Raw genomic sequence first — 20,520 nt, 5'->3', positions numbered from 1 at the left:
CCAAAGTGAAAATGAGAAAAAAAGAGCCTAAGTTCCAATATAAATGCACCCTTCTGCCCCCAGCGATTTTCACTTCCACGGAAATTTCGTCGCTTTTGCGGCTCCGCATATGCGAAAATTACATCGCAGATGCTGTCTTCACCCATCTGGCCCCCTTCCGCTTCTGCGATGCCTTTTTCGCATCTGCGGGCTCGCAGATGCGGTCGAGCCCTCGCACCTGTGTCCCTGCCCCCAGTTCCAGTCAACTTCTGCAGATTTCAACCGCTTCTGCGGTCGCGCACCTGCGCTCCCACGTCCGCACCTGTGGACTCAGTCCACCTAGCCAAAACTCGCACCTGCGCTAGCCAACCGCTTCTGCGGTGCCACCCTTGCGGCCAATTCTTCGCCGGTGCAAAAGCACTAGATCCCAGTTGCCTTTAACAATTCTCCTAAGTTCAAACGTGTTCCGCACATTGTCCGAATAGCACCTGAGGCCTCCGGGGCCTCGTCCAAACATACCAACAAGTTCTTAAACATAAAACGGACTTGATTGAACCCTCAGAACGCGTAAAACAATATCAAACTAAGAATCGCACCCCAAAACCAAATTGAATTTAATTATGAACTTCAAGCTTTTCTAACTTACTCCGAACGCGCCGAATCATACGTAGACTACTCGGAATGACACCAAATTTTGTGTACAAGTCATAAATCACCATACAGAACTATTCCCAGGCTCGAAATCCCAAACGGATCTCAATAACACTAAAGTCTACTCCAAACCAAATTTAAAGAACTTGAAAACCTTCAATGTGCCAACTTTCTACATTAAGCACCGAAACGCTCCCAGATCGTCCGAAACCCGATCCGAGCACACACCCAGGTCTAAAATCATCATACGAACCTATTGGAATCATCAAATCCCGATTCCGAGATCGTTTACTAAAAATGTTGACTCAACCAAGTGTTCCAATTTTAACCCGAATCCTTCCAAACCCAAGTCAACCATACCCGCAAGTCATAAAACAGTAAAGGCACCTACGTGGAGTCTTAATTAGGGGAACGAGGATCTAGAAAGCAAAATGACTGGTCGGGTCATTACATTCTCCACCTCTTAAACAAATGTTCATCCTCGAACGGGTCTAGAATCATACCTGGAGTGCGGAATAGGTATGGATATATGCTCCGCATGTCCTCCCCGGTCTCCAAAGTCGCCTCCTCAACTGGTTGACCCGTACACTAGACTTTTACCGCAGAAATCTTCTTAGGCCTCAACTGGCGAACCTGCCTGTCAACAATGGCAACTGGCTCCTCTTCATAACCTAAGCTCTCATCTAGCTGAACCGTACTATTATCTAACACATGCGACGTGGAAAACCGGATGAACTCCCGATAGACTGGGAGGCAAAGCAAGCTCATAAGCAACCTCCCCAACTCGCCTCAACACCTCAAATGGACCAATAAACCTTGGGCTCAGCTTGACCTTCTTCCCAAACCTCATGATTCCCTTCATTGGCGAGACTTTCAAGAGACCCTTCTCGCCCACCATAAATGATAAATGACGCGCCTTCTGATTCGCGTAACTCTTTTGTCTTGACTGTGCTGTGCGAAGTCGCTCCTGAATCAACTTTACCCTTTTCAAGGCATCCTTCACTAAATCAGTGCCATATAACCTAGCCTCGCGGGGCTCAAACCATATGATGGGCGAACGACATTGCCGACCCTATACAACCTCAAATGGAGCCATCTCAATGCTAGACTGATAACTGTTGTTATAAGCAGACTCGGCCAAAGGAAAGAATCGATCCCACTGCCCTCCGAAGTCAACCACACATTCTCTAAGCATATCCTCTAGGATCTGAACTGTCCGCTCCGATTTCCCGTCGGTCTACAGATGAAAGGCTGTGCTGAGCTCTACCCGGGTACCCAACTCGCTCTGTACTGCTCTCCAGAAATGCAAAGTGAACTTAGGGCCCCCATATGAAATGATAGAAACAAGCACACCATGAAACTAGACAATCTCATGAATGTAAATCGGGGCCAACCTCTCTGAAGAGTACGTAGTCATTACTGGAATAAAGTATGCCGACTTGGTTAGCCTGTCGACATTACCCAAACAACATCAAACTTCCTCAACGTCCGCGGCAACCCAACTACGAAATCTATAGTGATGCACTCCCATATCCACTCCGGTATAACCATCTACTAAAGAAGGCCACCTGGCCTCTGGTGCTCATACTTAACATGTTGGCAATTTAGACATCTCACTACATACTCAACTATGTCCTTCTTCATCCGCCGCCACCAATAATGCTACCTCAGGTCGCGATATATCTTCGTAGCTCCTGGATGAATAGAATAACGAGAACTGTGTGCCTTTTCTAGAATTGTTTCCCTCAATCCATCAACATTAGGAACACATAGATGACCCTGGAGTCGCAGAACACCATCCTCACCGATAGTAACCTCCTTGGCACTACACTGTAGTACCGTCTCTGTAAGAACCAGCAAGTGCGGATCATTGTACTGACGAGCCTTGATCTGCTCAAATAATGAAGACTGAGCCACAACGCATGCGAGAACTCGACTGGGCTCTGAAATATCCAACCTCATAAGTCTATTAGCCAAGGACTGAATTCCCAAAGCCAATGGACTCTCCTCCGCTGAAATGAATGCCAAACTACCCATACTCTTGGCCTTTCTGCTCAAGGCATCCACAACCACATTCCCTCTTCTTGAATAAATGCTGCAAGCTATGATGATCGGTGTAAACCTCACAGGACACCCCATAAAGATAATGCCTCCAGATCTTGAGGGCATAAACTATCGCGGCTAACTCCAAATCATGTACGGGGTAATTCTTCTCGTGAGACTTCAGCTGACGTCAAGCATATGCAATAACTCGCCCCTCCTGCATCAATACACAACCCATGCCAACGCGTGAAGTGTCGCGATACACAGTATACATCCCTGAATCGGAAGGCAATACTAACACCAGTGCTGTAGTCAATGCGGTCTGTCACGACCCAAAATCCACGGTAGGTCGTGATGGCGTCTAACGCCGTCGTCAGGCAAGCCAACGGTGATTAATCAACTTAGTTACTTATTTTATTATTTTCGAAATCATGAATCCCATTAAATAAGTAGAGTAAAATTTGGTACTCGTAGAAAACCCGTGATTTTATTTTCCAATTTTTGTATAAAATATAAATTACAAGGTGAAATAATAAAATTTACGTGAACTACAATAATGAACATCCAGTAGAAACTCCCAAAATGCGGTGTCACAAGTGCATAAGCATCTATTAAGGAGTACAAAATAATAATACAACATCTGTCTGAAATACAAGTTAGACAGGAGAATATAAATAACTCTGATGGAGACTCTGTATGCTGCAGATCGTAACATGGAATGCAACTCACCGTAAAGTCCTTGCAACAGTCGTGCCTTTGCGCCCAAAAGACCATATATATATATATATATATATATATATATATATATATATATATATATATATATATATATATCTGCATAATAAGTGCAGCAAGTGTAACATGAGTACGTAAATCAATACGTACCCAGTAAGTATCTAGCCTAACCCCGGAGAAGTAGTGACGAGGGGTCGACATCGACACTTACTGTGGTCTAATAACTCAAATACAGTAGGAAGTAATCAAATATATGGCTGGGTAATAAACAATATAAACAAATATAGGTAAGTGGTACAATCCTCTTCTGAACAGTAAATTCAAGCTCTCAATTATCAGTTACCTCCTCAACCGGAGTATGTATGAAATTGACCTCGCCAGATACCTTCACAACTCAAATCAGAAAAACACACGGAAACACTGGTTTCTTGTCAAATATTACGCACGATGTTGCTGAGGCAAATGGCCAGATCCCGTACGAGTATTTTATAGAAATGCCGAGGCGTACGATCCAATCCCATAATAATGTGTACATCACCGAGGGTCGAATGACACGAACCATAGATACATCTATTATACTGCCGAGGCGAACGACCCGCTCCTATAAGAGTGTGGTACATAATCCTGTCGAGGCAATCGGTCCAATCCCATTAGAGTAAGAAGCTTTAATGGGTCCTTAACCCCACTCACGAATAAACGTGTGAGTTATGAACTTTAAGGAAAGCTTTGCGATGAAAACGCACAACGCGGGAGGAATTCATAAGGGAAACACAAATTATTCCACGGATTATCAAGTAGCTCGTCACATCTCTACAATAGCGAGTCTATCACCCTATGCAAGTCTAGTCTCAAGTCGTAACACAAAATAAAGGAACTAAACGAGCAAAGATGACTCAAATAGTACAATTTTAGCATGGCATGAGCCTAAGTTTACCCGTACATAATAAAGAATTCTAGCATACGCACGGACACTCGTCACCTCATACGTGTGTAGCTCCCACAACATGTAGCATATAAGAATATAACACCTACGAGGTAAATTCCCCCTCACAGGGTTAGACATGAGACTTACCTCGCTCCAAAGTTCCATAACTAACTCCAACGCCACTCTAACACCTCAAACCAATGCTCGTCGCTCCAAAACTAGTTCAACAATGAGCAAACCAATAAAAGTATACTCTAATACTCGTAATAAATCAATTTATAACAATTCCCAACCCATCTCGAAAAGTCAATAAAGTCAACCCCCGGGCCTACATGCCCGGAACCCGACAAAACTTACAAAATTCGATAACCCATTCAATTATGAGTCCAACCATACTAGTTTCACTCAAATCCGACTCCGAATCGACGTTCAAAACTCAAAAATTCACTATATGAAACTTTAGACAAAAATCCCAAATCCCCAATGTTTCTTTTTAAATCATCAACCAACTGCCAAAAACGAGGATAGATTCATGAAATATAATCAAAACCGAGTAGAGAACACTTACCCCAATCTATATGGCAAAAATCGCTTCAATCCGAGCTCCATAGCTCCAAATATGATAAAATGGCCGAAACCCCCGAAATATAGCTTCTGCCCAGGTATTTACCCTTCGCAATCGCAGAAAATGCTTCGCGATCGCGAAGCACAACTTTTCTCAGCTCAAAATTGCCCTTCGCGATAGCGGAAAACCAATCCCGATCGCGAAGAACAAGCTGCCCAACTCCTCCAGACAACTTCTAGTATAATGGTCATAACCTTTTTTACAAAACTCCAAATGACAAATGGTTTGACTTTATGCAAACTAGAACCAAGGGCTACAACTTTCATTTTTTGATCATCTCCAAATTCCTTATAGATTACAAGATATGAGCTTCCAAAGTGAGCCATGTGCAGCAGAAATTTCTTCTTCGCGAATGCAAATCTGTCTCCGCGAACGCAATTCACAGACCCATTTCTCCTATTTTGCTCTTCGCGAATGCGATCCAATGCCCGCGATCGTGATGCACACTGCTATAGCCAAAAATCGGCAATTAAAAATGGCCTAGAAATGGTCCGAAACCACCCCGAAACTTACCCGAATCTCTCGGGACCCCGTCCGAACATACCCACAAGTACAAACTTATCCAAAGGCTCGAAATGCCACAAATAACATAAAAATCATGAATCGACGATAAAAATCTTTCTTCCAACTTTCAAACTTCCAGACTTTGACAAACGCGTTCGAATCATATCAAAACATTCCAGAATGACGCCAGACTTTACGTACAAGTCACAAATCACGATACGAACCTATTCCAAGGCTTAGAACCCCAAACGGACATCGATATCACCAAATTCCACCTCAAACTAAACTTAGGAAATTCTAAAACCTTCAAAATGCCAACTTTCCACAATAAGCGCCAAAATGCTCCCGGATGAGCTGATACTGAACTCGAATATACGCCCAAGTCCTAAATCATCATACAAACCTATTGGAATCTTCAAATCCCAATTCCGAGGTCATTTACTCAAAAGTCAAACCTTAGTCAATTCTTTCAACTTAAAGCTTCCAAAATTAGAATTTATCATCTGAATCAACTTTGAACTTCCCGAAATTCGATTCTGACTATGCGTACAAGTCATAAAATATGAAGTGAAGCTACCCAAGGCCTCAAATCGCCGAGTGATGTGCTAGAGCTCAAAACGATCGGTCGGGTCGTTACATGGTCTCGAGCTTCTGAAAGCTCGCCTCACGATCATCAGACCATCGGAACGGAGCACCCTTTTGGGTCAATCTAGTAAAAGGTGCCACAATAGATGAGAAGCCCTCCACGAACCGATGATAATAACCTGCTAACCCCATGAAGCTCTTGATATCGGTCACTGTGATAGGACGAGGCCAACTTTGGACTGCCTCAAACTTCCTGGGATCCACCTTAATACCCTCACCTGATACTACCTGCCCCAAGAATGCCACAGAATCTAACCAGAACTCGCACTTGGAGAATTTAGCAAATAGCTTATGTTCCCGCAAGGTCTGAAGCACAACTCTCAAATGCTGCTCCTGCTCCTCCATACTGCGCGAGTAGATCAATATGTCATCAATGAAGACAATGACAAATGAGTCAATATATGGCCCGAACACCTGGTTCATCAAATCCATAAACGCCGCCGAGGCATTGATCAAGCCGAAGGACATCAGTAGAAACTCATAGTGGCCATATCTAGTCTGGAAAGCCGTCTTCGGAACATCCGAAGCACGAATCTTCAGCTGATGATACCCAGATCTCAAGTCGATCTTAGAGAACACTCTGGCACTCTGCAACTGGTCAAACAAATCATCAATACGCGGTAATGGGTACTTGTTCTTAATGGTAACTTTGTTCAACTAGCAGTAATCAATGCACATCTGCATAGTCCTATCCTTCTTTTTTCACAAACAACACTGGTGCACCCTAAGGCGACACACTCGGCCAGAAGAACCCCTTTGATAGAAACATTTCAAGCCAATCTTTTAACTCATTTAACTCTTTTGGAGCCATGCGGTATGGTGGAATAGAGATAGGCTGGGTACCTGACGCCAAATCACAGAAATCGATATATCTGGTGGAATGCCTGGTAGATCAGAAGGAAACACATCGGAGAACTCCCGTACCACGGGCACTGAATTAATCGTGAGAGTCTCTACAGCAGTATCCCGAACGTAAGCCAGATAAGCCAAACATCCCTTCTCGACCATATGTCGAGCCTTCAAGAAAGAAATAACTCGACTGGATGTACTGATAGATGAACCCCTCCACTCCAATCTAGGCAACTCTGGAATTGCCAAGGTAATATTCTTGGCATGGAAATCAAGAACAACATGGTACGAAGACAACCAGTCCATGCTAAAGATGACCTCAAAGTGGGTCATGTTGAGAAACAGAAGATCCGCTTTGGTCTCATAGCCACAGAAAGTCACAATATAGGATCGGTAATTCCGATCCATAATAATAAAATTGCCCACTGGTGTGGACACATATATAGGAGCACCCAAGGACTCACGAGAAACACCTAGAAAAAGAGCAAACATAGATGAAACATATGAATACGTAGACCCTGGATCAAACAGTACCAAAGCATCCTAACCGCAGACATAAATAATACTTGTGATCACGGTGTTTGAGGCTACTGCATCTGGTCTGGCTGGAAAGGCATAGAACCTAGCTGGAGTGCCACCTAACTGGCCTCCACCTCTAGGGTGACCCCTACCCACCTTCCCTCCGCCTCTAGCCGGCCGGATGACTGATGCGACAACTAGTGCGGTGATCATGGGCTGATGGCCCTACTGTATTGCCTTGCACCGAAGCCTGGGGAAGAATCTCCTCACATGACCAAGCTCCCCGCACTCATAGCAACCTCTCGGTGCGGAACATGACTGACCCTGAGTCTGACCCTGGGGACCTAAACACCCACTAGAAGAACCCTAAATAGCCAATGGACGGTAGGAGCTCTCTAGAATGGCGTTGAAATAGGGCCGCACTTGAGCACCCCAAGAAGGCGGCAGTGCTGAATACATGGGCCTACTAGACTGGCCCTTCACAAACTGACCTCTGCCCCCAGACGGAGCACCACTGAACCCTCCAGAATATTGAGGCCGTTTGTTCCTCGGTGCCTGCTCTCGGCCCTGCTGACGAATACCCTTGATCCTCCGAGCTATCTCCACAACTTGCTCTTAAGGAGTCCCCATTTCAATCTCTAGGGACATACTAACCTGGATACCATAGTGCAAGCCCGCAATAAACCTCCGCACCCTCTCTGCATCAGTGGGGAGTATTATAAGTGCATGGCGAGACAAATCAGAGAATCTTGCCTCATAATCGGTCACAGACATCTGGCCCTGCTGGAGCTGCTTGAACTGACCCCATAACTATTCCCTCTGAGAGGGTGGGATATATCTCTCCAGAAAGAGACATATGAACTGGTCCCAAGTCAAGGAAGGAGAACCTGCTGGTCTGCTGAGAAGATAGGTCTGCCACCATCTACGGGCCCTGCCCTCCAGCTGAAAGGTGGTAAAGTCTACCCCGTGGGACTCCAATACTCTCATGCTGGGCAGTCTGTCCCTGCAGCAATCAATAAAGTCCTGGGGGTCCTCATGTCACTCAGCGCCAGAGGCAGGATGATGTATCCTGGTCTATCTGTCCAATAGCCTCTGCAAATCACCGGTCGCGGCTGGTCTGGGCTTTGGTATAGCCGCTGCAACTAGCTGAGTCCCGCCCGCAGGTAGTGCACCCGAGATCTGATATATGGCAGCAGCATGCCCTGGAGCCTGAGCGGTAGGGGTATGTGCCCCCTCCCGCCTGAAATATGACTGGGTCTGCTGGAAATAAACCATCCTGCGTCATAGAGTCCATGAAGCACAACATATGGCCCATGACCTCCTAGAATCCCGGTGCGGACATGAAATTCACCGGGGCCGGCTCAGCTGCAGGTACCTCGCCCTGATCCTCAATAACAGGATCCTCCACTAGATCCACTAGTGGCACAACAAGAGTAACTCTAGGACACCCTCATCCTCTGGCAGGAGCCGGAGCCCTCCCTCAGCCTCTACCTCGGCCTCTAGCAACAGGGGGAGCACCTCCTCCACTGCCAAGTACATATGCCACGCACATTCTCACCATCTGTGAGAGAATAAGAGAAAGATACTTAGCACAACATCAACTGCACTATAGGAGATGAAGAAAGAGAAGTTTCCAAACACCCTATAGCCTCTCGAAGATAAGTACGGACGTCTCCGTACCGATCCGCAAGGCTCTGTAAGGCTCGCTCATGACTTGTGAGACCTATGTGAACCTAGAGCTCTGATACCAAGCTGTCACGACCCAATTCCTACTATGGGCCGTAATGGCGTCCAACGTCATCGCTAGGCAAGCCAACGATGAACTATCCATGTAATTGTTAATTTTAATATTTTTAAAGTAATTTATTTTATTTAATAAGAGAACGATTAGTAGGTGATTGTGGTAATGTAAAGCATAAAATAACGAAAGAGTAAAATAGTGAATTTAATACTCAAAACCATATAATATTTACTAGAATATTTTCAAAATCCGGTATCACAAATGCATGAGCAAACTAGTAGAACAAAACCTCCTATACTACTGCCTGGAGTAAGATAGACAAAAAAATAAATACAACAAGAAGAGACTCCGGGCACTGTAGAACGGGCATAGAAAGCACTTACCACTAAGTCTCCGGGTAGCGGGGGTACGCGCCTGTATGGCCGCTAGATGCACCTGCCTCAGATCATGCACGATTAGTGCAGAAGTATAGTGTGAGTACATAAACATATACCCAGTAAGTATCTAGTCTAACCTCGAAGAAGTAGTGACGAGGGGTCGATATCGACACATACTAAGGGTCAATAAATAAAATGCATAAATTATAAATAGGCATGGAATACATCAGTAATAACGCAATAATGAACAACAAATGAGTGGTTCTTTAACTCGATATCAATTAGAATCTCCAACTATCACATATTAATTTTAACAAATAAGAGCCATCAAGTAATTATAGATTCTTAAGTCATGGAAGAAATATCAAGTATAATCGGACTCTGAGCAATATCACGCACGATTTATGCCGAGGTCGTACAACCCTTTACAGAATAGTGTGTACACTGCCGAGTGTCAACCGGCTCGAACCATAGATGTATCTATTATACTACCGAGGCATTCGGTCCAATCCACAGGAAGATAGAAATACTTACGAACTCCGATTAACGGCTACTACATAAGAATAATACTCAAGGAAGGTACAATCTCCACCAACAGTCAAGTAACCCGTCAAAACTCAAAGTAGTGAAGCTCAGTCTTTACAAATCCTCTATCAAATCTTCAAATATAATTCAATGAATTAAACTAACAAGTTGGGAAAAATAATACAAGAAATACATGGTAGAGTCCTAAAACTACCCGGACATAAGCATGATTTTAGCTACATGTAGACTCTCGTCACATCGTGCACATGTAGCACCCACAATTATTAGCAAACAATCACTTATAGCACCTACGGGGATAATTCTCTCTTACAAGGTTAGGCAAGAGACTTACCTCGTTTTCAAGTCCTCTTTCCGGTCCACAATTCACACTAAAGCCTCAAATCGGTGCCACGCAATCCGAAACTAGCCAAATATTGTATAAATTAATCAATATATGCTCAAAATTCTATAATTTAACTATTAGAGTAATTACCCAACCTAAATTGAAAGATACCTAAAATTTATCCTCGGGCCCATGTGCCCGGATGCCGAAAAGTTTTGTAAATAAAAGTTACCCATAACCTCACGAACACAAATATATAATTTCTACTCAATTCCATAATTATTTTCGTGGTCTAATCCCATTTTTATCAAACCTAGGTTTTTCAACTAAATCCTATAATTTTCACAATTTATATGTTAAAATCTACACAAAATCCATGTATTAAACTCACATTAAGTAGTAATTACTTACCTTATAACGATAGATGAAAAATCCCTCTCCAAGAGCTCCACAATCGACCAACCCAAAGTGAAAATGAGAGAAAAAAAGCCTAAGTCCCGATATAATTGCACCCTTCTTCCCCCAGCGGTTTTCGCTTATGCGAAAATTTCGCCTCTTCTGCGGCTCTGTATCTGCGGAAAGTACATCGCAGATGCAATCCTCACCTAGCTGGCCCCTTCCGCTTCTCTGATGCTATCACAATTCCAATTTTCCTCCGTAGAATATCGTGACGGTGCCTAGTCTCTAAGACTAGGTAAGCCTAACACTTACTGAATTAATAGCAAAGTTCAACCAACAACTATTAAATATGAAAAAAAATCTCTATACAAAACTTACAATCCCAAAACTGGTAGTACAAGTCATAAGCTCTACTGAGTTTACTAGAAGATCTCTATGTACAATTGTTCCGAAATAGAAATAAATAGTACAAAGTAAAATTTCAGAAGGTGACTCCGAGGCATGCGAACGCAACAACAGGTATACCTTGAGTCTTTACAGCAATGCCCGATCATCTAGCTAATGATCAACAAACTTCGAGTATCTGGATCTGCACAAAAATGTACAGAAAGCGTAGCATGAGTACACCACGGCGGTACCCAGTAAGATCAAGACTAACCTCGATAAAGTAGTGATGAGGGACAGTCAAGACACCTACTAGACTTAATAACCTGTACAAGTATGAATGTGAAACTAACAGGGAACAATATCAACCTAAAGCTAAGCATGATAACAATAATGAAACAATGATGGTAATAGGAAAATAAAAGCAGCAATTAGTAACGAGACACAACAGGTAATAACGTCGTGGAGTAAGCTGAATATAGTTTAAGTCCGATGAGACCAAGTAAGGAAAAACAAGTAACACTCAATAAGAGCAATTACTTTCTCACAAGATTTGTTCAAGGACTTCCCATTTTTTTTGAAACCTCTCCAGGCAAGTCGCATTTGACACTTGAGATTTATAAATCGCATTTGACACCTGCTATTTGCCTCTATTCCCTCAAATACCAGAAAAGCAGTAGTCTTTCCCGATACGGAAAGGGGCATAACTCTCTGCGACGATTCTTGTTGCTATGGTTCTTTAATTATGATACGGATATGATGGTTCAATCGAATCACAAATCAAAGGTCGTTTGCACAATGTGATACCCTTTATGCCAAAAGAAACAACGCCGAAATATCAAATAAGAGCGCGGCACAATCCAAACCCATCTGAAACTCACCCGAGCCCCATGGGACCCCAACCAAGTATACTAACAAGTCCCAAAATATGATACAAACTTGCTCGAAGCCTCAAATTATCACGAATCGCGCATCGATTCAAGCCTTAAAAACTTATGAACTTCCGAATTCCAAAACTAATGTCAATTCATACCAAACCAACTGCGATTGACTTCAAAATTTACACACAAGTCATAAATAACAGTATAAACCTATTCCAACTTTCGAAACCGGGATCCGACCCCAACATCAATAAAGTTAACTCCTGGTCGTACTTTCCAAAATCATCCATTTTTTTCAACTTTCACCAATTCATGCCGAAACGACTTACAGACCTCCAAATCAACATCCGGACACGCTACTAAGACCAAAATCACCATACTGAGCTATTGGAACCATCAAAATATCATTTCAGAGTCGTCTACATAAAAGTCAAACTGCGGTCAACTCTTATCGCTTAAGCTTCTAACACAAGAATCCTTCTTCCAAATTAATCCCGAGTAATCCGAAATCCGAACTCGACCACGCACGCACGTCATAATACATAATACGAAGATGCTCGAGACCTTAAGATACCGAACGGTACGGTAATCCTCAAAAAGACCGGTCGGGTCATTATAGATGCCTTCTTCGCATCTGCGGGCTCGCAGATGCGATCGAGCCCTCGCACCTACGTCCCTGCCCCCTCAGCTCCAGTCTGCTTCTGTGAATTTCAACTGCTTCTGCGGTCGCGCACATGCGCTTCCACGTCCGCACCTGCGGACTCAGCCTACCTAGTCAAAACTCGCACCTGCGGCTAGCCAGCCGCTTCTGCGGTGCCGTACCTGCGGCCAATTCTTCACATGTGCGATAGCACTAGATCCCAGTTGCCTTCAACAATTCTCCTAAGTTCAAGCGTGTTCCACATATCGTCCGAATAGCACCCGAGGCCCAGCTGTGAAAGCACCAGATCTGCGGTGTCGCACCTGCGGCCAATTCTTCGCACCTGCGAAAGAACCATATCCCAGCTGCCTCCAGCAATTCTCCTAAATTCAAACGTGTTCTGCACATCGTCCGAATTGCACCTGAGGCCCCCGGGGCAGCGTTCAAACATACAAACAAGTTCTTAAACATAAAACGGACCTGCTCAAACCCTCAGAACGCGTAAAATAATATCAAAACTAAGAATCGCACCCCAAAACCAAATTGAATCAAATTATAAACTTCAAGCTTTTCCAATTTACTCTAGACGCGCTGAATCATACTTAGACTACTCAGAATGACACCAAATTTTGTGTACAAGTCATAAATCACCATACGAAACTATTCCCAAGCTCGAGATCCCAAACTGACCTCGATAACACCAAAGTCTACTCCAAACCAAATTTAAAAAATTTAAAACTATTCAATGCGCCAACTTTCAACATTAAGCGCCGAAATGCTCCCGGATCGTCCGAAATCCGATCTGAACACACGCCTAAATCTAAAATCATCATATGGACCTATTGGAACTGTCAAATCCCGGTTCCGAGGTGGTTTACTAAAAACGTTGACTCAAGTCAAACTTGGCCATCTTAGGCCACTATTAAGGAACCAAGTGTTCCGATTTCAACCCAAATCCTTCCAAACCCAAGTTAACCATCCCCTCAAGTCATAAAATAGTAAAGGCACCTACGGAGAGTCTTAATTAAGGGAGCGGAGATCTAGAAAGTAAAATGACCGGTCTGGTCGTTACAACTTGTGACTCCGAATTTTTGGGAGTAGTTTTAGTACCACGTTATTTATATAAATATTTTGTTCATTTTTGAGTTTATCAGTTGTTAATTATCATTACTCTGTTATAAACTGTTAAAATTGGTTAAGTAATTAGCTAACGTTGGCTTGCTTAGCAAGTGGATGTTATGCGCCATCACGATCCCACGGTTCCGGATCGTGACACTTATCTTGGGATTATCATTGCATCCTCTGGCAGGTATAAGTTATCCCGCTACTATTTTTAATAATGGGATAAACTATCCCAGATTTATAACTAAACAAGGGATAAAATAGTACTAAATTTTTATCCCAAGATTATTTTTGCTTATCCATCATACCAGACGTCCCATAAGAGTCCTATAAGTATGTAAAACGTGGAGCATATATGGTCCTACTGAATGAACTCTGGATAGCAATAAAGGCCTAGTAAATATATTAGATGGACCTTTTTACAACCACTACTTAAATTTTGACCTCGTTATAGTCTTGAAAAAAAATCTCCGGTTAGCTTTTTAGCATTGTGGTTAAAAATTCTTGTGATCGTCATGATTTTTACATATATTCTGACAATCACCATAACTTGTTGAACTTTTGGTGAACGTGCTTTAAAATCTGGCGCCACGCTATTTTTTCAAATCTTTTGTTACCGAGGTAAGAAAAACAGAGGCACAAAAGTATTTTATTTGTATCATTCTCCCCATAATGGCACAAGGGAAAAGACCCACCTTATCAAATAACCATCAAAATAGTATGGGCGGACCAATTTTTGGAATGATAATTAAAAAATAGTTATTGTTTGTAAATTAATTACAAAATAATCACTATTTAATATAGAGATAAAATCTGGACAGAAATATCCTAAGCTGAAACATGAAAAAAATTTAACACTCCTGCATATAAAACTCAAACATATTAATTATATTGAAATTCTAACACATTATACTGAAATTTCATATGTAAAAAATTCGAATTCCAACATATTATGTTGAAATTCAAAATTTTAACTAAGGATATTTTAATCTAGATTTTATTTTCGCATGAAAGAGTGACTAAATTTCAAATAATTTTGAAACTATAACTAATTTTCAATTAGCAGCTAATCCCACCACCTTTCTTAATCAATATTCATAAATCTTTTACATGTTCGATGATACCCTATAAATAATCAAATAAAGTCGTAACAGCAAAATTAAAATAGCTTCATAAGTACGGATCAAAACCACCTCTCTCCACGATAACTTTGAGCCATCTCTGGTAGCCATTGGCATCTTCATTACTAGCTCAAGAACAGACAATGAGACAATTATTTTACAGCGTAATAGTAAGAGACAATCACCTGCTTCTTATAGTAAGAATTAATTTACAGTTTCTAGTACTAATATTGCATTTAAAAATAGGATAACTAATACGGTAAGAAGACAAATAACACTTTAAGAAAGCTTGGGTTAGAATGATTAAAGAAAAGGAGAAGGTACGACAAGCTAACACAAGAAGACAACTAACACTTCTTTCTACTAAACTCCCTCTATGTGATACTGATACTCCGTATCTTCAGGTATTTCTGAAGTATTACTCATGCATGAAGTGTTACAAGTAACCGGCAAAGGGATGTACACATGATTTTGCGCAAGCAATACCTGTCTTTTGTCACACTTTGACATGCAAATGAGTTTGAGTCTGAGATGCTGATGGTTTTAAGATTTTGATTTTTAAATAAGTGTTTACTTTATATAACTTTGAAAGGAAATGTAGGACATATTTTTCACGTTCAGTTGGCTTAAATATTTAAAAAAATATTTTGGGACAAGGACAGAAATACCCACCGGCATAACTTAATGACCCTACCATATCCGCAAATACTCAAATTACACGACCATGCCCCCAAACTAATTACATGATTACTCTCAGGTTTCCTCTCTCGTTTCGTGACCTCCATATCCATTTTAATGGAGTACTGATATTTAATCACATTTCTTCGTAAAGTTGGCGATGGAGGATCCTCCTTCTACCACCACTGTCCCGCCTTCCACCACCGCTGCCATCAATTCAAGCAATAAATCTTCGGCGAACATTAGAAAATGACATCACAAAAAAGATCCAAAAAGAATAAAATCGCCTCTAGAGTTTCAAAAATTCTACAGTGATATAGGGTAAATTTATGTCCTGCCTCGTCTTTCTCTACAAATCCAAACACATTCTCTCTCAATATAAACTTACTTTCTCTTCTTTATACAGTAAAGACTGAAATTTGAGTTGTCAAAGAAGGAAGAGATGTTGACAATGGCTTTGCTGAAAGAAGATTGTCCTTGTAGCTGTAATTCTAAATTTTGTATTTACTAAGAGGAATACAAATCTGGAGACTGCGAAATGTTACTGTAGCTTGTCATGGAAAAATGGAGTAAAACTTAATTAGCTAACAAAGCAAGTAAACACGGGAAACGAGTGAAACTTGCTGACAGTTCTTGGTAGAATAAACATCGGAAGGAGTGAAAATTATCAATTCATTGGAATTTTAAAATGTTATGTTGGAACATGGAATATAGAATGAACTAGAATAAAGGAGTTATTTTAATACAAATAAACTGCCTACGGCAAGAAAAATATAAAAAATTGTAGTTTGCAAAAATTATAGAAATTTGAAGAAAAATAAAAGACAATATACAACTATTATTTTTAATGTATTAATATATATTGTGTAGTATACTGTAGTTAATATTGAAATATACTGTGATTACAGAAATGTTGAATGATACTTATAACATACCAAGTAATTGTATAGTATATCACAATTCAACAAGTATGCTTTGTTTATGTTAAATAATATTCCTAATATTCTTGGTACATTATATATTGGTATTTTTTGAGTATGTTAAATAGTATACCCAATAAACGTGTTGTAATATACATTGGTATTAACATAATTAGTGTTGAATCATGATATATTTTATTTGAGTATGTTAAACGATATATCTAATATTCTGATATACTACACATCGGTATACCATGATTAATATTAAATTATGATATATAATATTTTGTTTAAGTATGTTAAATGGTATATCCGATATTGTTGATATATTTTACATAATTAATGTTGAATCATGGTATATTTTGTTTAAGTATATATATATATATATATATATATATATATATATATATATATATATATATATATATATATATATCAAATGGTATGTTAATATTCTTGGTATACTACACATTGATATACCATTATTTGTGTTTAACTATGATATTCTCAATATTCTTGGTGTATTACACATTGGTATTCCATGACTAGTGTTGAATCATGATATACTTTGTTTGAGTATGTTAAATATCACACCCAATATTCTTGGTATACTACATATTGGTATACTATGATTAGTGTAGAATCATGATATTTTTAATATTTTTGGTATACTACACATTGGTATACTATGATTAGTGTAGTATATAAAATTTTAGGATTCACCAATTTAACTAAGAAAGAGAAAAAAAGGTAAAAAAAGAGTGACAACTTTTTGATTTTAAAAAGCCTAAATTTTCTTTTTAAAAAAGTCATCTATAAATATAAAATAAAAACTCAAAAAGAGTAACATGGTAACATTCGGTAATTATAATCGATTAGTAAATGTGTAGAAAATGTCCCAATAGGACTTGATTATTTATCTAGAAAAAACAAAAATAAAAATAAAAGTGAAAAAGTGATAACAATTTTGACGGAAGAATTTTACTGAAAAAATAACAGAAAAATCTAAGATGAAAAATAAAAATGAAAAAGGAAAAAAGTGATAAAATATTTTGGACGAAAAGGTTTTACTGAAAAGAATAAATTTAGAAAAATAACGAAATACAGTAAATAAATAAAATAAAATTAAGACAAGAACCCAAAAAAGAGTTAAGATGTTATTACAAGAGAAAACAAAAACGAAATAAAAACATAAAAAGAGAAAATAAATCCCAAAAAATAAGAAATAAGAGTGCATAATTTATTAGAAAGAAAAAAAATAAAGTGAAAAAATAACAATAAAAAATGAAAAAATGAAAAAACAAAAAACACGTAAAAAGAAAGAAAGAAAAAAGGACCTTTGGTGAAGCTTGAGCATAGATAAGAGGGGCAACCTTAGTTATAAAACCTTCAAAAAGGGGCATGTTTTGTTATATTTGAAAAAGAAGAGCATTTTGGTGATAAAGTCTTTAAAAGGAGTTCTAAGTGACATTTTTTTTCTCATGGACTCATTTTTTTTCAATTGGAGGTGTGATTACCCGATAGGTCATTGTGATTTCTAGCCCTTATTTCTGTGTTTCGAGACCTCGATTAGCCCCATTTAGTATTTTTCGATTTACGTGCGTAGTCTGTATCTTTTTCTGAAAAGATTTTATGTGAATAACTGAAGAAAACATGAATTTAGGCTTTAAAAATTATTTGAGTTGACTACGGTCAATATTTTATGTAAACGATCCCGTATTAGTATTTTGACGATCCCGGTGGGTCCGTATCGTGATTTTGGACTCAAGCGTATGCCCAGAATTGAATTCGGAAGTCCCTAACTTGATTTGACATGATTTGTTGAAAACTAGTAATTTGAACGTTTAAATATTTTTGAGGTTTGACCGTACCGGATTCGAATTTCGGTTCCGAAACTTAGTATAGGTTCATTTTACTATTTAAAACTTGTCTGCAAAATTTAGTGCAAAATGGAATTGATTTGATAGGATTCGGACGCTCGGTTGTGAATTTGAAAGTTCTTGAGTTTCTTTGAAAATTTCATGCTTTTTGATGTATGACTCATAGTTCTATGTGTTATTTTGATATTTTGATAGCGCGAGCAAGTTTGTATGATGTTATTACACTTCTTTGCATGTTTGGTTTGGAGCCCGAGGGGCTCGGGTGAGTTTCGGATAGGCTACGGACCATTTGAACTTTAAAAAAATATAATTTTTTTATTGTTGCTAGCGTCTGAGGCTTTGTGCTTCGTGATCGCGAAGGTACTCTCGCGATCGAAAAGGGAAAACTGGGACAAGGGGGATGTTCTTCTATGCGGACGCGGAGAACAGGTCGCGAACGCAAAGAAGTGGAGAGATTACCATTCGCTAACGCGACCGTTCACACACGAACATGAAGGCCAGGTGGGTGAGGCTATCGCGAATGCTAAGGGTTTCCCGCGAATGCGAAGGCCATTTAGGCTGCAATACTTCGCAATCGCGTCAGGTGTCTTGCAAACGCGATGAACACCTGACGCCCAGTCTTTTAAACAGTCCAAAATCGGGATTTATCCCATTTCTCACTATTTTCAAGTTTGAGCTCGGTCTAGAGGCGATTTTGAAGAGGTTTTTCATCCCAACTTCATAGGTTAGTAGATTTAAACTTGTTTCCTTACATTTCCATGAACAACCATTGGTTTAACCTTTAATCTATGCATTTTCATGGTAGAAATAAAGGATTTAGATAGAAATTAGAGACTTTGAGAAATTGAGATTTAGACCTCAAATTAAGGACGGATTTAAAAACAAATCACATAACCGGGCTCGGGGTGAATGGGCAATTGGGTTTTGGTCTGAATCTCCGATTTTGACCAAGCGAGCCCGGATTTGACTTTTGTTGACTTTTTCCAAAATCATTAAAGATTGAATCTTTTTCACTTGTGGGTAGTTTCTAAAGCTTATTTTGAATTATTTAAACTATATTTAGTTAGATTTGATTGGTTTGAAGGCTAATTTTAAAAGAAAAGCTGCGGTTGAGCATTGAATTGATTGCGGAGTGAGGTAAGTGTCGTGGTTAACCTTGACTTGAGGGATTAGGACTTGTTGGTCTATTTGCTACGTGTTTTATGTGTGGGGACAATGTATATTTGAGGTGACGAGTACCTATGCGTTGTCATTGGGTTAAATCATGCGGGAGGAAATGATTTATTTGTATTACATTATTTCGTTAATTATGTTATCCATGCTTAGGTTAGATTATTACTTATTTATTTATTCGTTTCTTATTTATTATTTATTTAAAAGATGTTGAATATATTAAAAGTTGAAGTTTGATATCATAGCACCGTATTTGAAGTTAAATTATTTCCCGCTTTGATTTTATTATTCGGATTCATATTGTTGCTTGGTGAGGAAGAGAGAAAAACACGAAGGGTGTTGTCGTGCCTCATTTATATTCATTATCATATATTGTGAGGTATGAGAGTAAAATCAAAAAAGGTGATGCCGTGCCATTATATTAATATTATTGCATGGTAAGGACGAGAATAAAAGCACGAAGGGTGAGGACGAGAGTAAAAGCACGAAGGGTGATGCCGTGCCATTATATTCATGATATTGCATGGTGAGGACGAGAGTAAAAGCACGAAGGGTGATGACGTGCCATTTTCATATCATTGATTTATTTGATTTCCGGTTTTGGTGATTTACTTGGTTATATTGTTGCTTAATTCGGAAGATGTTATCTCGTGATTTCGTACTTGCCGCTTTTATGATATTCTCCCCTTTCACATGTCCCCTCCCAGCTAGTATTTTATCATCCTTTTTGTTATTTTACTGCTTTATATATACTTGTACATATTTATTTACGTAGGTGTCTTTTCATAGCCTCGTCACTACCTCGTCGAGATTAGGCTCAATACTTACGGAGTACATTGAGTCGGTTGTACTCATACTATA

At 39.8% G+C, this 20,520-nt stretch overlaps 2 protein-coding genes across 2 annotated transcripts; both read right to left on the bottom strand.

The window, feature by feature from the left end:
* Window positions 1-2,292: 2,292 nt before the first annotated feature.
* LOC138901580 (uncharacterized) lies at window positions 2,293-2,799 on the bottom strand. The gene has a single exon (XM_070189353.1). It carries the CDS (start codon window positions 2,797-2,799, stop codon window positions 2,293-2,295), a length of 507 nt encoding a protein of 168 aa, XP_070045454.1.
* A 3,597-nt stretch (window positions 2,800-6,396) lies between these two features.
* Window positions 6,397-7,688, bottom strand: LOC138901579 (uncharacterized). The gene is made up of 3 exons (XM_070189352.1): window positions 7,523-7,688; window positions 6,951-7,429; window positions 6,397-6,453 (listed from the first exon to the last, which is right to left on the bottom strand). Exons 1-3 carry the CDS (start codon window positions 7,686-7,688, stop codon window positions 6,397-6,399), a joined length of 702 nt encoding a protein of 233 aa, XP_070045453.1.
* Between the last annotated feature and the right edge of the window lie 12,832 nt (window positions 7,689-20,520).

Source organism: Nicotiana tomentosiformis, chromosome 11 (assembly GCF_000390325.3).
Source record: "Nicotiana tomentosiformis chromosome 11, ASM39032v3, whole genome shotgun sequence".
Taxonomy (NCBI): domain Eukaryota; kingdom Viridiplantae; phylum Streptophyta; class Magnoliopsida; order Solanales; family Solanaceae; genus Nicotiana; species Nicotiana tomentosiformis.
The sequence above is the reverse complement of the archived record's forward strand: the minus strand, read 5'-3'. Positions and strand labels throughout refer to the sequence as shown.

What these genes read in the sequence shown, in the direction of transcription:
- LOC138901579 (XM_070189352.1), bottom strand. Translation starts at nt 7,688, where the DNA reads ATGATCACCGCACTAGTTGTCGCATCAGTCATCCGGCCGGCTAGAGGC. An exon ending in CTCAAACACCGTGATCACAA is followed by an intron (nt 7,430 to 7,522) that starts GTATTATTTATG and finishes CTCTTTTTCTAG; the next exon opens with GTGTTTCTCGTGAGTCCTTG. An exon ending in TTTCTGTGATTTGGCGTCAG is followed by an intron (nt 6,454 to 6,950) that starts GTACCCAGCCTA and finishes CTACTCGCGCAG; the next exon opens with TATGGAGGAGCAGGAGCAGC.
- LOC138901580 (XM_070189353.1), bottom strand. Translation starts at nt 2,799, where the DNA reads ATGCCCTCAAGATCTGGAGGCATTATCTTTATGGGGTGTCCTGTGAGG.